This window comes from Vitis vinifera, chromosome 19 (assembly GCF_030704535.1).
Source record: "Vitis vinifera cultivar Pinot Noir 40024 chromosome 19, ASM3070453v1".
Classification (NCBI taxonomy): domain Eukaryota; kingdom Viridiplantae; phylum Streptophyta; class Magnoliopsida; order Vitales; family Vitaceae; genus Vitis; species Vitis vinifera.
This window is the reverse complement of record NC_081823.1, coordinates 2,911,933-2,924,939: the sequence shown is the minus strand read 5'-3', so window position 1 is coordinate 2,924,939 and position 13,007 is coordinate 2,911,933. Positions and strand designations below refer to the sequence as shown.

General features: G+C 33.5%; 1 protein-coding gene across 1 annotated transcript; it reads right to left on the bottom strand.

Moving 5' to 3' along the window:
• Positions 1–1,385: 1,385 nt before the first annotated feature.
• LOC100259006 (uncharacterized) lies at positions 1,386–11,451 on the bottom strand. The gene is made up of 13 exons (XM_002282296.5): positions 11,043–11,451; positions 10,172–10,284; positions 10,016–10,072; positions 8,575–8,670; positions 8,434–8,504; positions 7,501–7,543; positions 6,240–6,320; positions 6,056–6,115; positions 4,401–4,451; positions 3,268–3,365; positions 3,110–3,158; positions 2,726–2,770; positions 1,386–2,292 (listed from the first exon to the last, which is right to left on the bottom strand). The coding sequence occupies exons 1-13, from the start codon at positions 11,362–11,364 to the stop codon at positions 1,885–1,887; spliced, it is 1,494 nt and encodes a 497-aa protein (XP_002282332.2). The 5' UTR covers positions 11,365–11,451; the 3' UTR covers positions 1,386–1,884.
• Between the last annotated feature and the right edge of the window lie 1,556 nt (positions 11,452–13,007).

Here is a 13,007-nt window from a genome sequence, read left to right as displayed (position 1 = left end):
CTATTTACAAGAGAATAAATATGACTAAAGAAATCTTTCCTTCCATGAGAAAATCAAGTTGATAAACAATAGTAGTTCAATCATTGAGATTCTTTAGAATAGTCATTGAGATAGGCTTCAGACAAAAGCTGAAGAGTTCATATGAAGATTTTCTAGACAAAAGTTAAGGTATTTTAAGTTTCACATGGTGTTCACAGAGTTAAAGCATAAGAATGAATATGTCTACAGAAAGATTGATGTTCATAAAATTGGTGTTCACAAGACGACAATAAGATTTTTAACACAAAAGTTAAAGATTTCACATATTTCCATACGAACCAATCTTTCCTCTCTCATTTTTTTCCATCTTTTTCTTTTGATGTAAAGCATAGGAATTTTCAAAATTTCCATTGTAAATTATTTATCCTTGTAAATTTTCAAGTTAAGATATATTAAGATATTTCCATGTTCAAGTATTTTTCCATGTGCAGATATTTTCATGTTCTAGTATTGAAGTTTACTCATTCATTATATACTACGTCGTCTTGGGTACTTAATGGTATAGAGTCTTGGATATGGTTATTGAGTTTATTTTAAAACCAAAGGAAAAGAGTAAGGGTAAGACTAAGAGGATGCTTGTTTTTTTTACTTTTTGTTGAAAACAATTTGTTTTCAGAATTTAAATTATTTGTTTTTCTATTTTTTCATGACTTATTATAAACTTTTTACTGAATATAAAAAACCAAAATATTTAGCTTTTTTTAAATAGAAAAAATAACTTATTGATTTTTCTTTACTTTTTAATATTTAATAAAAATAAAATACTACAAAAACAAACAATCTAATATTTAACACTATTAAACATTAAGGCTTTATTTAGAATTAAATAAAAAAACAAACACCACCTAAGTTTGTAAATTCATGAATACTCTAGATTTAGTTTTGAAATGAGTTTAATATTTAGTTATATGTATAGGAGATCCTCAAATCCCGAAAAATATATATAATAAATAATAAAGAAATGAATTTTATTACTATTCATTATGATTTATTTCTAACCAAAAAATATCTATATCATTCTTTATAAAGATAATGTTTGATTTTAAATATATAAATATTCATATTTCATATTTTCTCTTATATCATACTTTAAAATTTTTGTTTTTTTTTTCCGTTTTTTTTAGTTTAGTTTGCCATTACATTTTTGTTATCTTTCAATCTTTTTTCCCTTTTTTTTTTTCCTTTTCTATTTTCTCACATTTTAGAATAACCAGTTATGGGGAAACATGCCATAGGTAAAGACACTCTAAATTCCATGAAATAGAGTTAAATAGAGGTTAAAGATTGGTTATTTATCAAGTAGGAAAAGTGAGAGGTAACTGAAAAATCAATGTTGAGAAGAAAAATACAAAATTTCTCCATCCTTTTAGCTTCCATTACATCAAAATGTTTCAATGTACATGTTCAAGCAAAATCAGCAGGTGTGAACCCTATACTTCTTCAACAGATTTCAGGACTAGACACTAGGATTTTGGTGTATATTTTGTAATGGTGATGGGTTGGGTTCATCATTCAAACCCATCATAAAGTAAATTGTCCATAAATAAGGGGGGGGGAAAGCACTAATTCAAAAATAACTCAAGTCTTCCAGTTTTGAAGAAATCTACCCAAAAAACATAGCCTTGTATGGGGCTTTGAATCCTTCTGGTCTGTGCCAATGCCCGAGGGATTGCGCTCCCTGCAGATCTGCAAAAGCCATGAAGATGTAGTTGGAGCATACCGCATTCAGGACCTGATTGTGGGGATGCAGAAACTGGATATTGCAGCCAAAGATGCAAGCATGTAATCTACCATTCCACGTTGACCTGCCAGCGTATAACAGCCAAGATCATTGCCTTCAGCATCTCATTGATGTTTCCACCTTCTCTTCTTTTTACTTTTGTCTTTCTCCATATCTGCGTGTTCTTTCACCTTGTTACGAAGTCTCTCTTTCGAAGCCTTCCGTTTCTTTCCTGAAGAATTTGCACTGCCATCCCCTGCAATTGGATTGCTGCGTGGCAGTGGCTCTTCTTCTGCATCCTCAACCTGCCAGTTGCATAATAACTCTTGGCCCCCAGTTTGTGGCGACAATGGTTCCCCTGCCCCAGGGAGCAAATGGTCAAAAGTCATGGTCCCATTAGAACCTCCTTTTCGTTCCAGCAGGATTGGGTCTGGTCTTATTATGGTACCAAGAATGCTCCGGTTGGGGTCTAGGCCCAAGATGGTCCTTGCATTTGTCAGTGTCGAGAAAGCCATAGAAAAAGCTGATCGAATCTGCAACAGCAAAGACAGTAGAAAATAGTTCATCAATGAAGTGGACTACAGTCACTTTATGAGGAATAGCTCATCCTTGTTGCCAACACATGAGGATGGCAGTAGATGTGACATGAGGAGACCGATGGGAAACATAAAATTAAAACAATTATGGGAGAACAAGTAACCCCATAAAATGTTCATTCTCTTCACTAAGGCCATACTACTATTTTGTTTTTCGAGTATATATTGAACATCTTGGAACTACTAGAATATTTGTGTGATCATCAGAACCATACTGCTCAGATTTATTTTATGTATAGTAAAAATAAAAACAAGCATATCACCAAAAGGAATTCCAAAACTCTCTACTAACCAACAAAATTCAGTGATAAACATTACAAAGAAAGAAAAGCAGAAGAATGGAGCAAAAATAAAATATGGCATAACAAACCTGGAAATAGTTGAAGGAATTTTTCCCAATGTCATTGCCTGGTAGCTGATTCAAGGGGAAACGAATGTGTTCAGTGAATAATTATGGCAAAAAAATGGTTATATGGCAACAGTCACCTCATGTTTCCCATTTTACAGTTAGTTCTGTTCCCAATCACAATGGATTGCAACAAGATACAGAAATACAAGCCTATAATTTCATGGAAAAGCAAGAAGTGAAACATCCCTTGCTTTTGTCAAGATCTCACTCTTTAAGGAAATATAATAAAAATAATTTTGGGGCAAAACCAGCAGAACAACACTCAGGCTGTGTTCTGGAGAGAAAGGAAGAGAGAGAAATAGATAGATAGATAGAGAGAGGGAGAGAGAGAGAGAGCAGTGTAACCTGTGGGTCCTCAATGGAGATAAGAAACTTCTGCCCTTTATTTACAAACCTAAGGAGAGGGTAAAACCAAGGAATGTAATAAGTAGAGATAGATCCCAAACTAAGACAGGAAGAAAAGGGGGATCAGTTGACATCATAAAGGTTTTTTCTTTTTTTACCCTTTGGTACTTTTCAAGAAGAAGGTTCCTGGCCCATTGCATGTTACACCAATATCCACAGTGTTCAATTTGCGTCCATAAAAGTCAAAGAAGTTTACCTATCTCCAAAGTAACAGCTTGGTAAGAATGTAGAAGTTATTGACATCCTGTCCCCCTCCCCCAAAAACCAAAGGCTAAACTCTCAAAGTGAAGATATAACCATACAAAAGTAATGCTAAACAAAATGCAATCCATGGTCCATATGCAAATATACTTGGACTTACAAAAGAGTTAAGTTCTCAGCATCATACTACCTTCCACTGCATATGATTTTATCTTTCTTGTGATATCCAAGTGGAAGGAGGCATCAGGAAAACAATAACCATTTCCTACCTCCAAGAAGCATCCTAATGCATTTGTATGGATCAACTGTGATTAGTGATTATAAATTCAAGTATTATGAGCAGAGTTACCACATGCAACAATGGTGAAAACCCTTTTTGTCCCCTGATTTATTAAACCTTAAGTGCCCGATCACAAACTAAAATGAAGAAAATTGTAATCCCAGTTTGTCACTCAGTACATCAGAAATTAATCATGCCAAAATCAACAACCATCTACAACTTTGTGTATCCACATTTGACTTCTTTTTACAATCTCTAATTGCACAATTCATAAATCCACCATGTGTGCTTTTATTCTACATCTATGCTTTACTGCTATAAAACACAACTGCAGAACAAGATTAACAAGAGAATACCACACAAATTAGGTCCAGCTTACTCATTTTATTTTCCATCTTTAAAATCTAAACAAATTCAATTCCCATAATAAAAGGTAAGAATATTAACTAAATTCCAAAGTCCCATAGTTCAAGAATCTCATACCAATTCATCAGAATGAAAACTATGTAAATATGCAACACCACAAAACATGCTTTTTTTCTTTTGTGGGGTGTGGGAGTGGGGATAAGGATTTTTTCTTGCTTGTTTGTTCATTTCTTAATATCACTCAGTGCAACATAACTCAATATCAAGCTTGGACTTGAAATTCTTGTTTTCCAAGTTTTTTGTTATTTAACAATATAAATTTCAGCACAACAATACAGGGAAAAGAGAGCATACAGAGGATACAGATAGCAGAGGAACACATACCAAAAGGACTCCCAAGTTATGTTCTACAGAAGCATTCCACTCTTGGAGATTCTGGTCCCAAGCATTATACAGAAAACGCAACAAATCATGAAAAAGAAAATGATAAATCTTAATAGAAAAAGCATGGGATATATTGCATTTATCCAAGGATTGCACAGCATTTGCAGCAGTGGAAATAATGGTTCTAATAAGAAAAAACAAGTGCATTTTCTCAAAGGTGCAAGTGGATTAACCAAATCCTACATGGAGAGAGGAAAAATTTACCCCACATGCAATCACAGGAAACCCTACATCCACTTTTACCATTGCCATTAATCAAATAGGGTCCAGTTCCTTTTGATATGAAAACATACAGCTCAATTATCATTCCTTATTGAATAAGACCCTGCTAGGTTCAGATCCCATAGCACATATATGGACCTGACCAAGAGGATTTTTTTTTTCTTTGATTTTTTTTGATAGGTAATTTTTTTTCTTTTCTTTTTTAAAATGTTCCCTCAGCAATGTGAACTTGGAACCTCCCACAACCCCATCTCAGCCCCCTTTCCACTTAAGCTTGAGCCAAAGCCCTACTCAGATTTCTCCTGTCCACATTCTTCAAGGGAATTTTGAACAGAGCAAATCAAGATATAAACTTTAAAGCATTAACTGACAATGGCAGTGTAAATATAACCAAGCTCCTGTTCAGATTACATTCGGTTACAGCCTTTAAATATTTTATATAGACATAGCATGATAAAACAATACCGATAAAACTCAAACCCAATCATATCCAAAATCACAACATTCTAGCAATCCCAAAAAAAAAGATTAATACGAAGAGAAGTAAAAAATTATGCTTCCTTAATATAGAGTCAAAAATCACTTTGATGCTTCTCATTTAACTTGAAATATAACCACAGTGAATTCCAAACCAAGTGGTAATTGTTATCCAAAAAGATCAGAAAAAGTTAACAAGGAAATCATGGGAGGGAAAAAAATGCTCCTTTGATAGAGTAATAAATCGCTGGTATTTTTTGTTTTTCATTTTAAAATGTCAACCTAGTTAAATGAATCAAAAAGAAACTCCTAAATTGAAGGGGAAGATGATGTCCAGTAATTTATACTTGGGGTGGCACAAGCTACAAAGTCCAGTACAATTCACAGAGGGAAGAGTGAGGATTCAAAAAAAATTGATTTACTACCATGTCGTCACATTTTAAATTCTAAGATATAGAAAGGAATGAGAATCAGTTATTGGTACTTAGCAGTGGCTTCACTGAAGCAGTTGTCTGTACCAGATACTATTGTTATGTTATAGACACTTCAAGAATAGTATCGTAGATTTAATATCCAAATCCTGAACAAGTCAAAAACAACTTGATCGTAGAAGTAGTTTAACATAGTTTTACCATATTATATTTCATAGTCTATAAATTTCCCCCTTTCACTGTTCTATTGTGTGTTGCTAACATTTCTCATTATTCCCTTTTCACTTCTTTTTAGACATTGCAAATTATGGCTGGCCAACCAATAGCAAGTTGTTAAGGGGCTCAAAGATAAGCATGTGTTTGTGTGTACACACCTGGAAGAATTTGATTGATATTCAAAGTCTAGCATTTCTGATTTAAAAAAAAAGGTTAATATTCAACATGTAAGATTTTGAAGTTACATACCTGCAACATTGCTATGAGCATAGCAAGGAGGGCATAAGAACCAATTCCACCAGAATATACCTACAGCATAAAAGGAAGCACAAAAGATGCAGATTGGAACAAGGAAAACTCACCAGAAAAAAAAATGAAAGAAAGAAAAGAAGGCATATTATTATATCACAAGAAAGGTAACAAAGGCCCACACCTCATTCAATTCTCGCTGTTGTAGAAAAACTTTCAAGATTAAACACAATGGCCGCAGTGGGGGCCACTTTGATATAGCATCCTGAAAAGAAGATCACAGATGGCATAAATTCAAAATTCATTGACAAGGAAAATCAACAAACATGTTAATACTAATAGGCAATTATTCAATCATAAATTCATAAAGCATATAGCATTCATCCAAGCCAAATGAAAGTGGAATGACCCTCCATTTGAAAGAGTGTTGGTTCTTCCCTTACAGGCAAGGTGAAGGCCAATGGTTTAACAAAGGTATTCAAGTTGAGATTCACCCTATTATTATTTTTTAATTCTCCAAGAACTCATTTGAATTAAGATTTAGTTTGCTAAATGTGACATGATTATAGCTTTTGCCCTTTGAATCACCATTTTAAAACTCAGTGCACGACTTGAAAAGCCCAGCCAATTACTCTAACAAGTCAGATTTCAACAAGAAATATCCAAAAAAAAGTTAAAAGCGCTCATGGGTTTAGTTTAGACTATGTAAACTAGGCCTTTTTCACCAATTCAATATTTTTTGTGAAAACTCTATCTCTAATTATCCAAGCATTTACTAATCTTTGCTTGACATTAATGATTCTGATAAAAAGAAAAAAAGATTTAGAAATTAATACCTTAGCTCATCTTATTTGCAAGAATCTGTTAGAACTTGAATTTTCCATCTAAACTTATAATTTTTGGCATTTAAGTTACAATAAGAAATTAATTTTCAATATTGAGTTCACATGTTACAAGTTAAACAAAAAAAAAATCATCAAAAACAAGTCCAAGCATTATCATTATAGTATATCATACACATGAGAAAAGTGCTTCTTTTTTTTATTTAGTTTTTATTTTTATTTCTGTTTTTTTTATAAGCATTATCATTATATAATTTATTTTTCTTTTTTATTTAGTTTTTAATTTTTAATTAATCATTCTTTCTTTATTTTATTATTACTATTTTTAATTTACTTGAGCACTGATGAAATTTAGCAAAGGATTTTATTTAATACAAAAGCTTTAGTAAGACAGTGCAAGAGGCAACATGTCCCATAACAAAAATACCAAACCGAAGCACCTCAAGCATTATCAAATGAATATGATAGTTCAGATATGAAGCAAACTCGATCATTCTAACCTCCATTGGGGAAAGAGGATGAGTATCACTTCCTTCTTTGTAAGCATCAGTGACCAAAATTAAGAAATAGGAGACCAGAGAGAGGATAGAGCAGGCAGCAAACCTGAATATACTCAGCAGCTTTTGGTCCATTTTCCACATCAAAACTGTGACCCAAGAGACAAAACATAAAAGTCAGCAGCATATTTTTGCACATGGAATTCTCTCTTCTTTTTTTTCTTTTTTTTGGTTGGATATGTATTTGTTCACGTGAAATCAATTCAACATGAAACTTGAATATCAGAAAGTGCTGTTAAAAAAGAAACTTATGTTGGTTCAAATGAATATTGAGAAAATGCTGCAAATCTCTTCCTAGATATAATGCTTTTAACTATGCAGTTGAATTAAAAACAAAGAAATTCCATAGTCCAATAAATCATCTGTATCAATTCACAGGTTGAATTTGTACTAGTAATACACAGAAAAATTTCAAGGCGCTATCGCACTGAACCTTATGACATGTGGGTTTGATAAATGCAAATGCCAAGGCTGACTAGAACCAATACGACATAGAGCATTTAACAAATTTAGTAATAGCACCTTTCTCCTTATACTTGTCTCTTTTATTTTAAAATTAAAGTTTTAAGGGAATCCATGCCAAATATCTGCTTCAAAGATATTGAATCTAAAGGGAACAAAATGCTTATGATTTTCTAGAAGAGGAAAAGATACAGAAGGCTTTTTTTTTCCTGGGGTATTAAACTACTCCCACAAGAAGTAAATAGTACTAATATATGAAAAGAACAGGACACCCAATTAAAAGAAAACAGAATGGAATTCTATCGCATGTAACTTAAAGCTGAATACAGCACACTAACCATAAACCAACAAAAGGCTAAACTAGAATCATAAGCAATTTATTTTATTCTGTGTTTTCTTTTTTGAAAAAAAAAATGCTTTTTGAGGAGAAATGAAAGTACAAAACAACAGCATCAATGAATAACTTATTAGGAAACTAAATATCCAATGCAAAAACAAAAATATAAAATTTATAAACCTTATATCAAAAGCAACACTGCTTCTCTTCTCTATGAATTTAATAATTGGAACACGGGCCTTAGCAATAACCTGAATTAGCAGAAAACATGTTAGATGAAATTTAGATGATAGTGGTAGTCTAATCGTCGAAGAAGTGCACCTGTATTTTCTTTGCAATTCCCTTTTGTGACAATGCCCTAGAAAGAGCATACAGCCCAATTTGTGGAGTCTTGATATCTGAACCCAGAATCACAACCTACAATTAATAGCAATTGCCCAATTGCTTAAATTAGCTAGAAAATGATTAAATTCACCAATTCTTTACAAATGCACCCTTTATTGTAACATCATATAGTTAAAAAAAATGACAAAGAAGATCAACTGTAACAAGAAATGAAGGATCTTCTTTTTCCTAATAATATAATATTTTTTTTAGCAAGAAATCAAAAAAGTGTGATAATATTTGATCTTCTGTAGAAGAAATGATTCTGCTTTAGAAAATATGCCCAAAATTGTGCTCATCATAAACCTATACCTCCACTAGTAGAATGTCAATTAATTGAGCCACAAGTTCAAGTTCTTTTCCCTACTTTAAATAAGATCACAAGCTATTCTAATAATTTAAAAAAAAAAAAAAAAAAAAAAGGTGCATCCCCTTTTTGTTTGGTGCATTTTTAACAGGTGCTAGAGGGATATAGCAAAGTACTCATCTATGTTTCATATCTGCATACTCAGACAATCAAAAGAGGGATACAGAAACATGAAAAACTTCCATCTCACCTTTTTACTTCAGTTGTGGGAGATGAAGAAAAGATAAGCTCCAAAAAACAATGTCACAGAACTAACAACATATCTTCTTATTGAGAGCATCTTTATGTCTCAGTTGTTCTATTTCTAAATACAGGCCTGGTTTTTAAAATTTGAAAAACACCACTAGGAAATGTTTAGAGTTACAGACTTGTCCAGAATGACTTAGATATATTTTCAAGTGATAGAGAACTGTCAATGTATTGCATCTACTAAAAACAAGTTCAACAGGACGCGACTCCTTGCTAGACGTATTTTGCTACTTCATTGTCCATTTTCCCTTGAAACAAGTTCAACAGGGGCTGTGTAAACATAGAAGTTTAAGTGTGTCATGGGGACTTAATGCAAAAACGCTAAAGGAAGGTGTATTACCAATCCAACCCCTTCCAGATTCCAGGAAAAGAATCGTAATGGCCTTGGCTTTAGTGTGGCTTCAGTGATAAGACCCAAACCCAAAAGGTAGTTCACCTAATTTTCTGAGAGAAGACAAGAACATTCACTAAACAGAAAATTGCAAATATTTCAGTGAATTAATTCCAAAATCTACAGGACCACATTGTTTTCGCTTCTTCTATTCAGTAAACATACTAGCTGTCAGAAGCAAGCTAAAATCCAGTTCATAAAAAACTATAATAGTGAATGTGTAACTAAACAAGAAGTGAGAACACATGGTACAGACAAGCAGCATGAACAAGAATGGGAGCTAAAAAAATGGATAAACACATAGCTATTATCACATCATGATTAAAAAATAAAATAAAATAAAACACACTAACAGGAAGGAATGCACTTACATCAATATCACTGGTTGGAAGATAAAGCCCTGTTTTGAATGACCCAAAAACTTCTACCTACAATAATAGTAATAAGTTAATAACATGACTTCCCCAAATTCCCAGTTTTCTGCAAAATTGAAATTTGAGAAAGGATAGAAAGACAGCCAATTACACCTTGCAGTTGGGCCATATATATCTGATTACGTTAAAGACAGATTCTATTGCTGCATTCCGTGCAGATTGTTCCTTGGGGGTTGGAGAAAGAAAGTCAGAGAAATCCAATATCTCTGCAACACCCACCATCATTAGACAAGGTATAAACCAGTTAACAAGTATTATAATTATTATATAGGTACAGATATTTTTGAGAGGCCCCATGATGCTCGTATCAACCAAAATTAACATTCTAAAATCAATTCAGGCCACAGTCAAAAACCCACAAACGAAAACCACCCTTGGGGCTTTCATCTCTATAGCCAACAACTGCATATACCAAGAGATAAAAAGCTCAACTGCCCAAGGAAGCAAATCTCTCCAGATGGATCAGTTACCAAACAATCCATGCTTTGAGTAATAACAAAGAAACAATAGAAATAGCAATTACAGCAATATACAGCTGACCCAAAATCTATTTGGAATTGAAATCAGAACTCCAAAAGAACATATGTAGTGAATGCTCATTAATTTAGTCACACTAGACATAGCTCCCATATTCAAATTCCAAAAATAAATAAGTAATTCAAGCTAACATTTTTAACAATTAAGGATACTACACATTGCAATCGAACTCTTCCATTAAACAAAAATTTGAAGCTTGTAAAGCGTACTTAACCTAAACACAAGCATAAATAATCATATAAAAATGAAGTGCATAATGCACCTTCTGGTGGCTTGGAAACCTTAAAAATACCAGAAAACCGCTAAGTTTGTAAAGAATTTTACGGAAAAAAAATGGTGGGAAAGAATATAACTACAAATTTTTCCCCCATTTTCTTTTCTTCTCTATATTGTCACTAACCAAACAGAGAACAAAAGGTTCGCTAACCTTTATGGAGCTTCAGCATGGGGCTTCTCAACCGACTATTCCCTCTGAACCACCCGCTCTCGACAGCCGGCGCCTCTTCTTCTGAAGCCGGAGGCGGAGTGCGAAACCGCGCGGGGCTCGGCTCCTCGACGTCTGCGCGGGCGTCGAGGGAGAAGTAGTCCGGGGCGGCGGTTTCCGGCGAAGGGTAACTGAGAGAAGAAAGGGAGATTTGATTCCGGTACACGTAATAGGGCTGAGATTCATCGGAAGGCGGCGGAGATCGATCTGACGGCGGAGGAGACAGAGGGGATAGGGTTTCGTAGAAGTAGGAGGCGGTCTCCATTTGGTTTCGCCTTCTGCTCCATTTGTTTCGCCGTTTCAGTATTTATATACATGGAAAGATCTGGCGCCCCTGCACAAAATGATTTTCTGAACCAGCGGTGTGGGCCCCCCTTTTTATATTTTTTCTTATTATTTTTTGGAATTTGATTTAAAATTTAATTTTTTTTTTATAAAATCCAAAACTTTTATTTAAAGGAGAGACTTGTTGGAGATGCACTTCAACATAGGACTAGAAAAAGCTAGAATCAATTTTGAATTTCTTATACAATATCAATTTAACTAGATTAGGGATTAATTTTCTTAAAAAGATAAACAAAATAAAGAAAACCTTTTAGATATTAAGTTGAAATAAACAAAAATGTTAAATTTAAAAAAAAAAAGTGAAAAATGAATATGAAAATATCTAAATGCTTTGCTCCAATATTGATTCAATAACCAGGGAAAAGTTGTTAAGGAAATTTAATAATTTGCAACATGGGCTGTTCTAGTCTTTAGTGAGTTTGTTTACCTGGTCATAGCAGTTTGTTTTTAAAGTGGGATAGTGTCTATTTTCATGTTACTTTTAATTATGTATTAGCCTATTTATAGGTTGGTTGTTTATCAATAAAAAAAATGTAGAAAGTATATTCTCTACTTCCTACTGTTATTCTGAAAAACGTTTCATTAGTTTTATGTTTATATCATTGGTTTCAGAGCAAGTTCCGAGGAGAATAAAAGTGAAATTAATGGCTTCTAAAAGTTTTGAATAGCTAACCATTCCAGGCTTTGATGGCCACTATGACCATTGGAGCATGCTCAAGGAGAACTTCTTGAGGTCCAAAGAATATTGGACAGTTGTTGTTTCTAAAGTAACAGAACTAGTAGAATGTGTTGTGTTGACAAATGCACAAAAGACAGAGCTTAAAGGGCTGAAGTTAAAGGATCTTAAAGCAAAGAATTATCTTTTCCAAACTATTGATTGCTCAATCTTGAAAACCATTCTTTGCAAGGACACCACCAAACATATTTGGGATTCCATGAAGAAGAAGTACCAAGGTATAGCAAGGGCTAAGAGGTAGCAACTTCAAGCACTTTGTTCAGAATTCGAAATGCTTCGAATGAAATTAGTAAAATCAGTTACAAACTATTTTTCAAGAACGATGGCAATCGTTAACAAGATGTGGATCCATGGCGACAAAATAGAGGATGTTCTCATTGTTAAGAAAATTCTTCGATCCTTGGCACCAAACTTTAATTTTGTTGTGTGTTCTATAGAAGAAGCTAATGATGTCGATTTACTATCAATTGATGAATTACAAAATTCTTTGTTGGTTCATGAGCAAAAAAGTAATAGTAGGAAAAAAGAAGAACAAACATTGAAGACCTTATCAGAAAATCACTCTACACCCAATAGAATTAATAGAGGACAAGGAAGAGGCAGAAGAGACAAAAACAACAATGATTGTGGGAACCAACAACAAAATCATCATCATCAAAATAGTCAATTTCAAGAAAGAGACAAAGGGTGTGGAGGCCACCACTCAACAACTTATAGATCAAAGTCAGCAAATAAGTTCAATGTTGAATGTTACAGATGTCATAGGTATGGCCATTATAAATCAGAATGTCAAGCTAATTTGAACAAACAAAGTGGAGATCAAACTA

Excerpts from the sequence above, each read along its gene's own strand:
- LOC100259006 (XM_002282296.5), bottom strand. The coding sequence starts at position 11,364 with ATGGAGACCGCCTCCTACTTCTACGAAACCCTATCCCCTCTGTCTCCT. Across the intron at positions 8,505-8,574 it reads GAATTGCAAAGAAAATACAG|GTTATTGCTAAGGCCCGTGT; the intron begins GTGCACTTCTTC and ends CTGCTAATTCAG. Across the intron at positions 3,366-4,400 it reads ATAACTTGGGAGTCCTTTTG|GTAAACTTCTTTGACTTTTA; the intron begins GTATGTGTTCCT and ends CTTTGGAGATAG.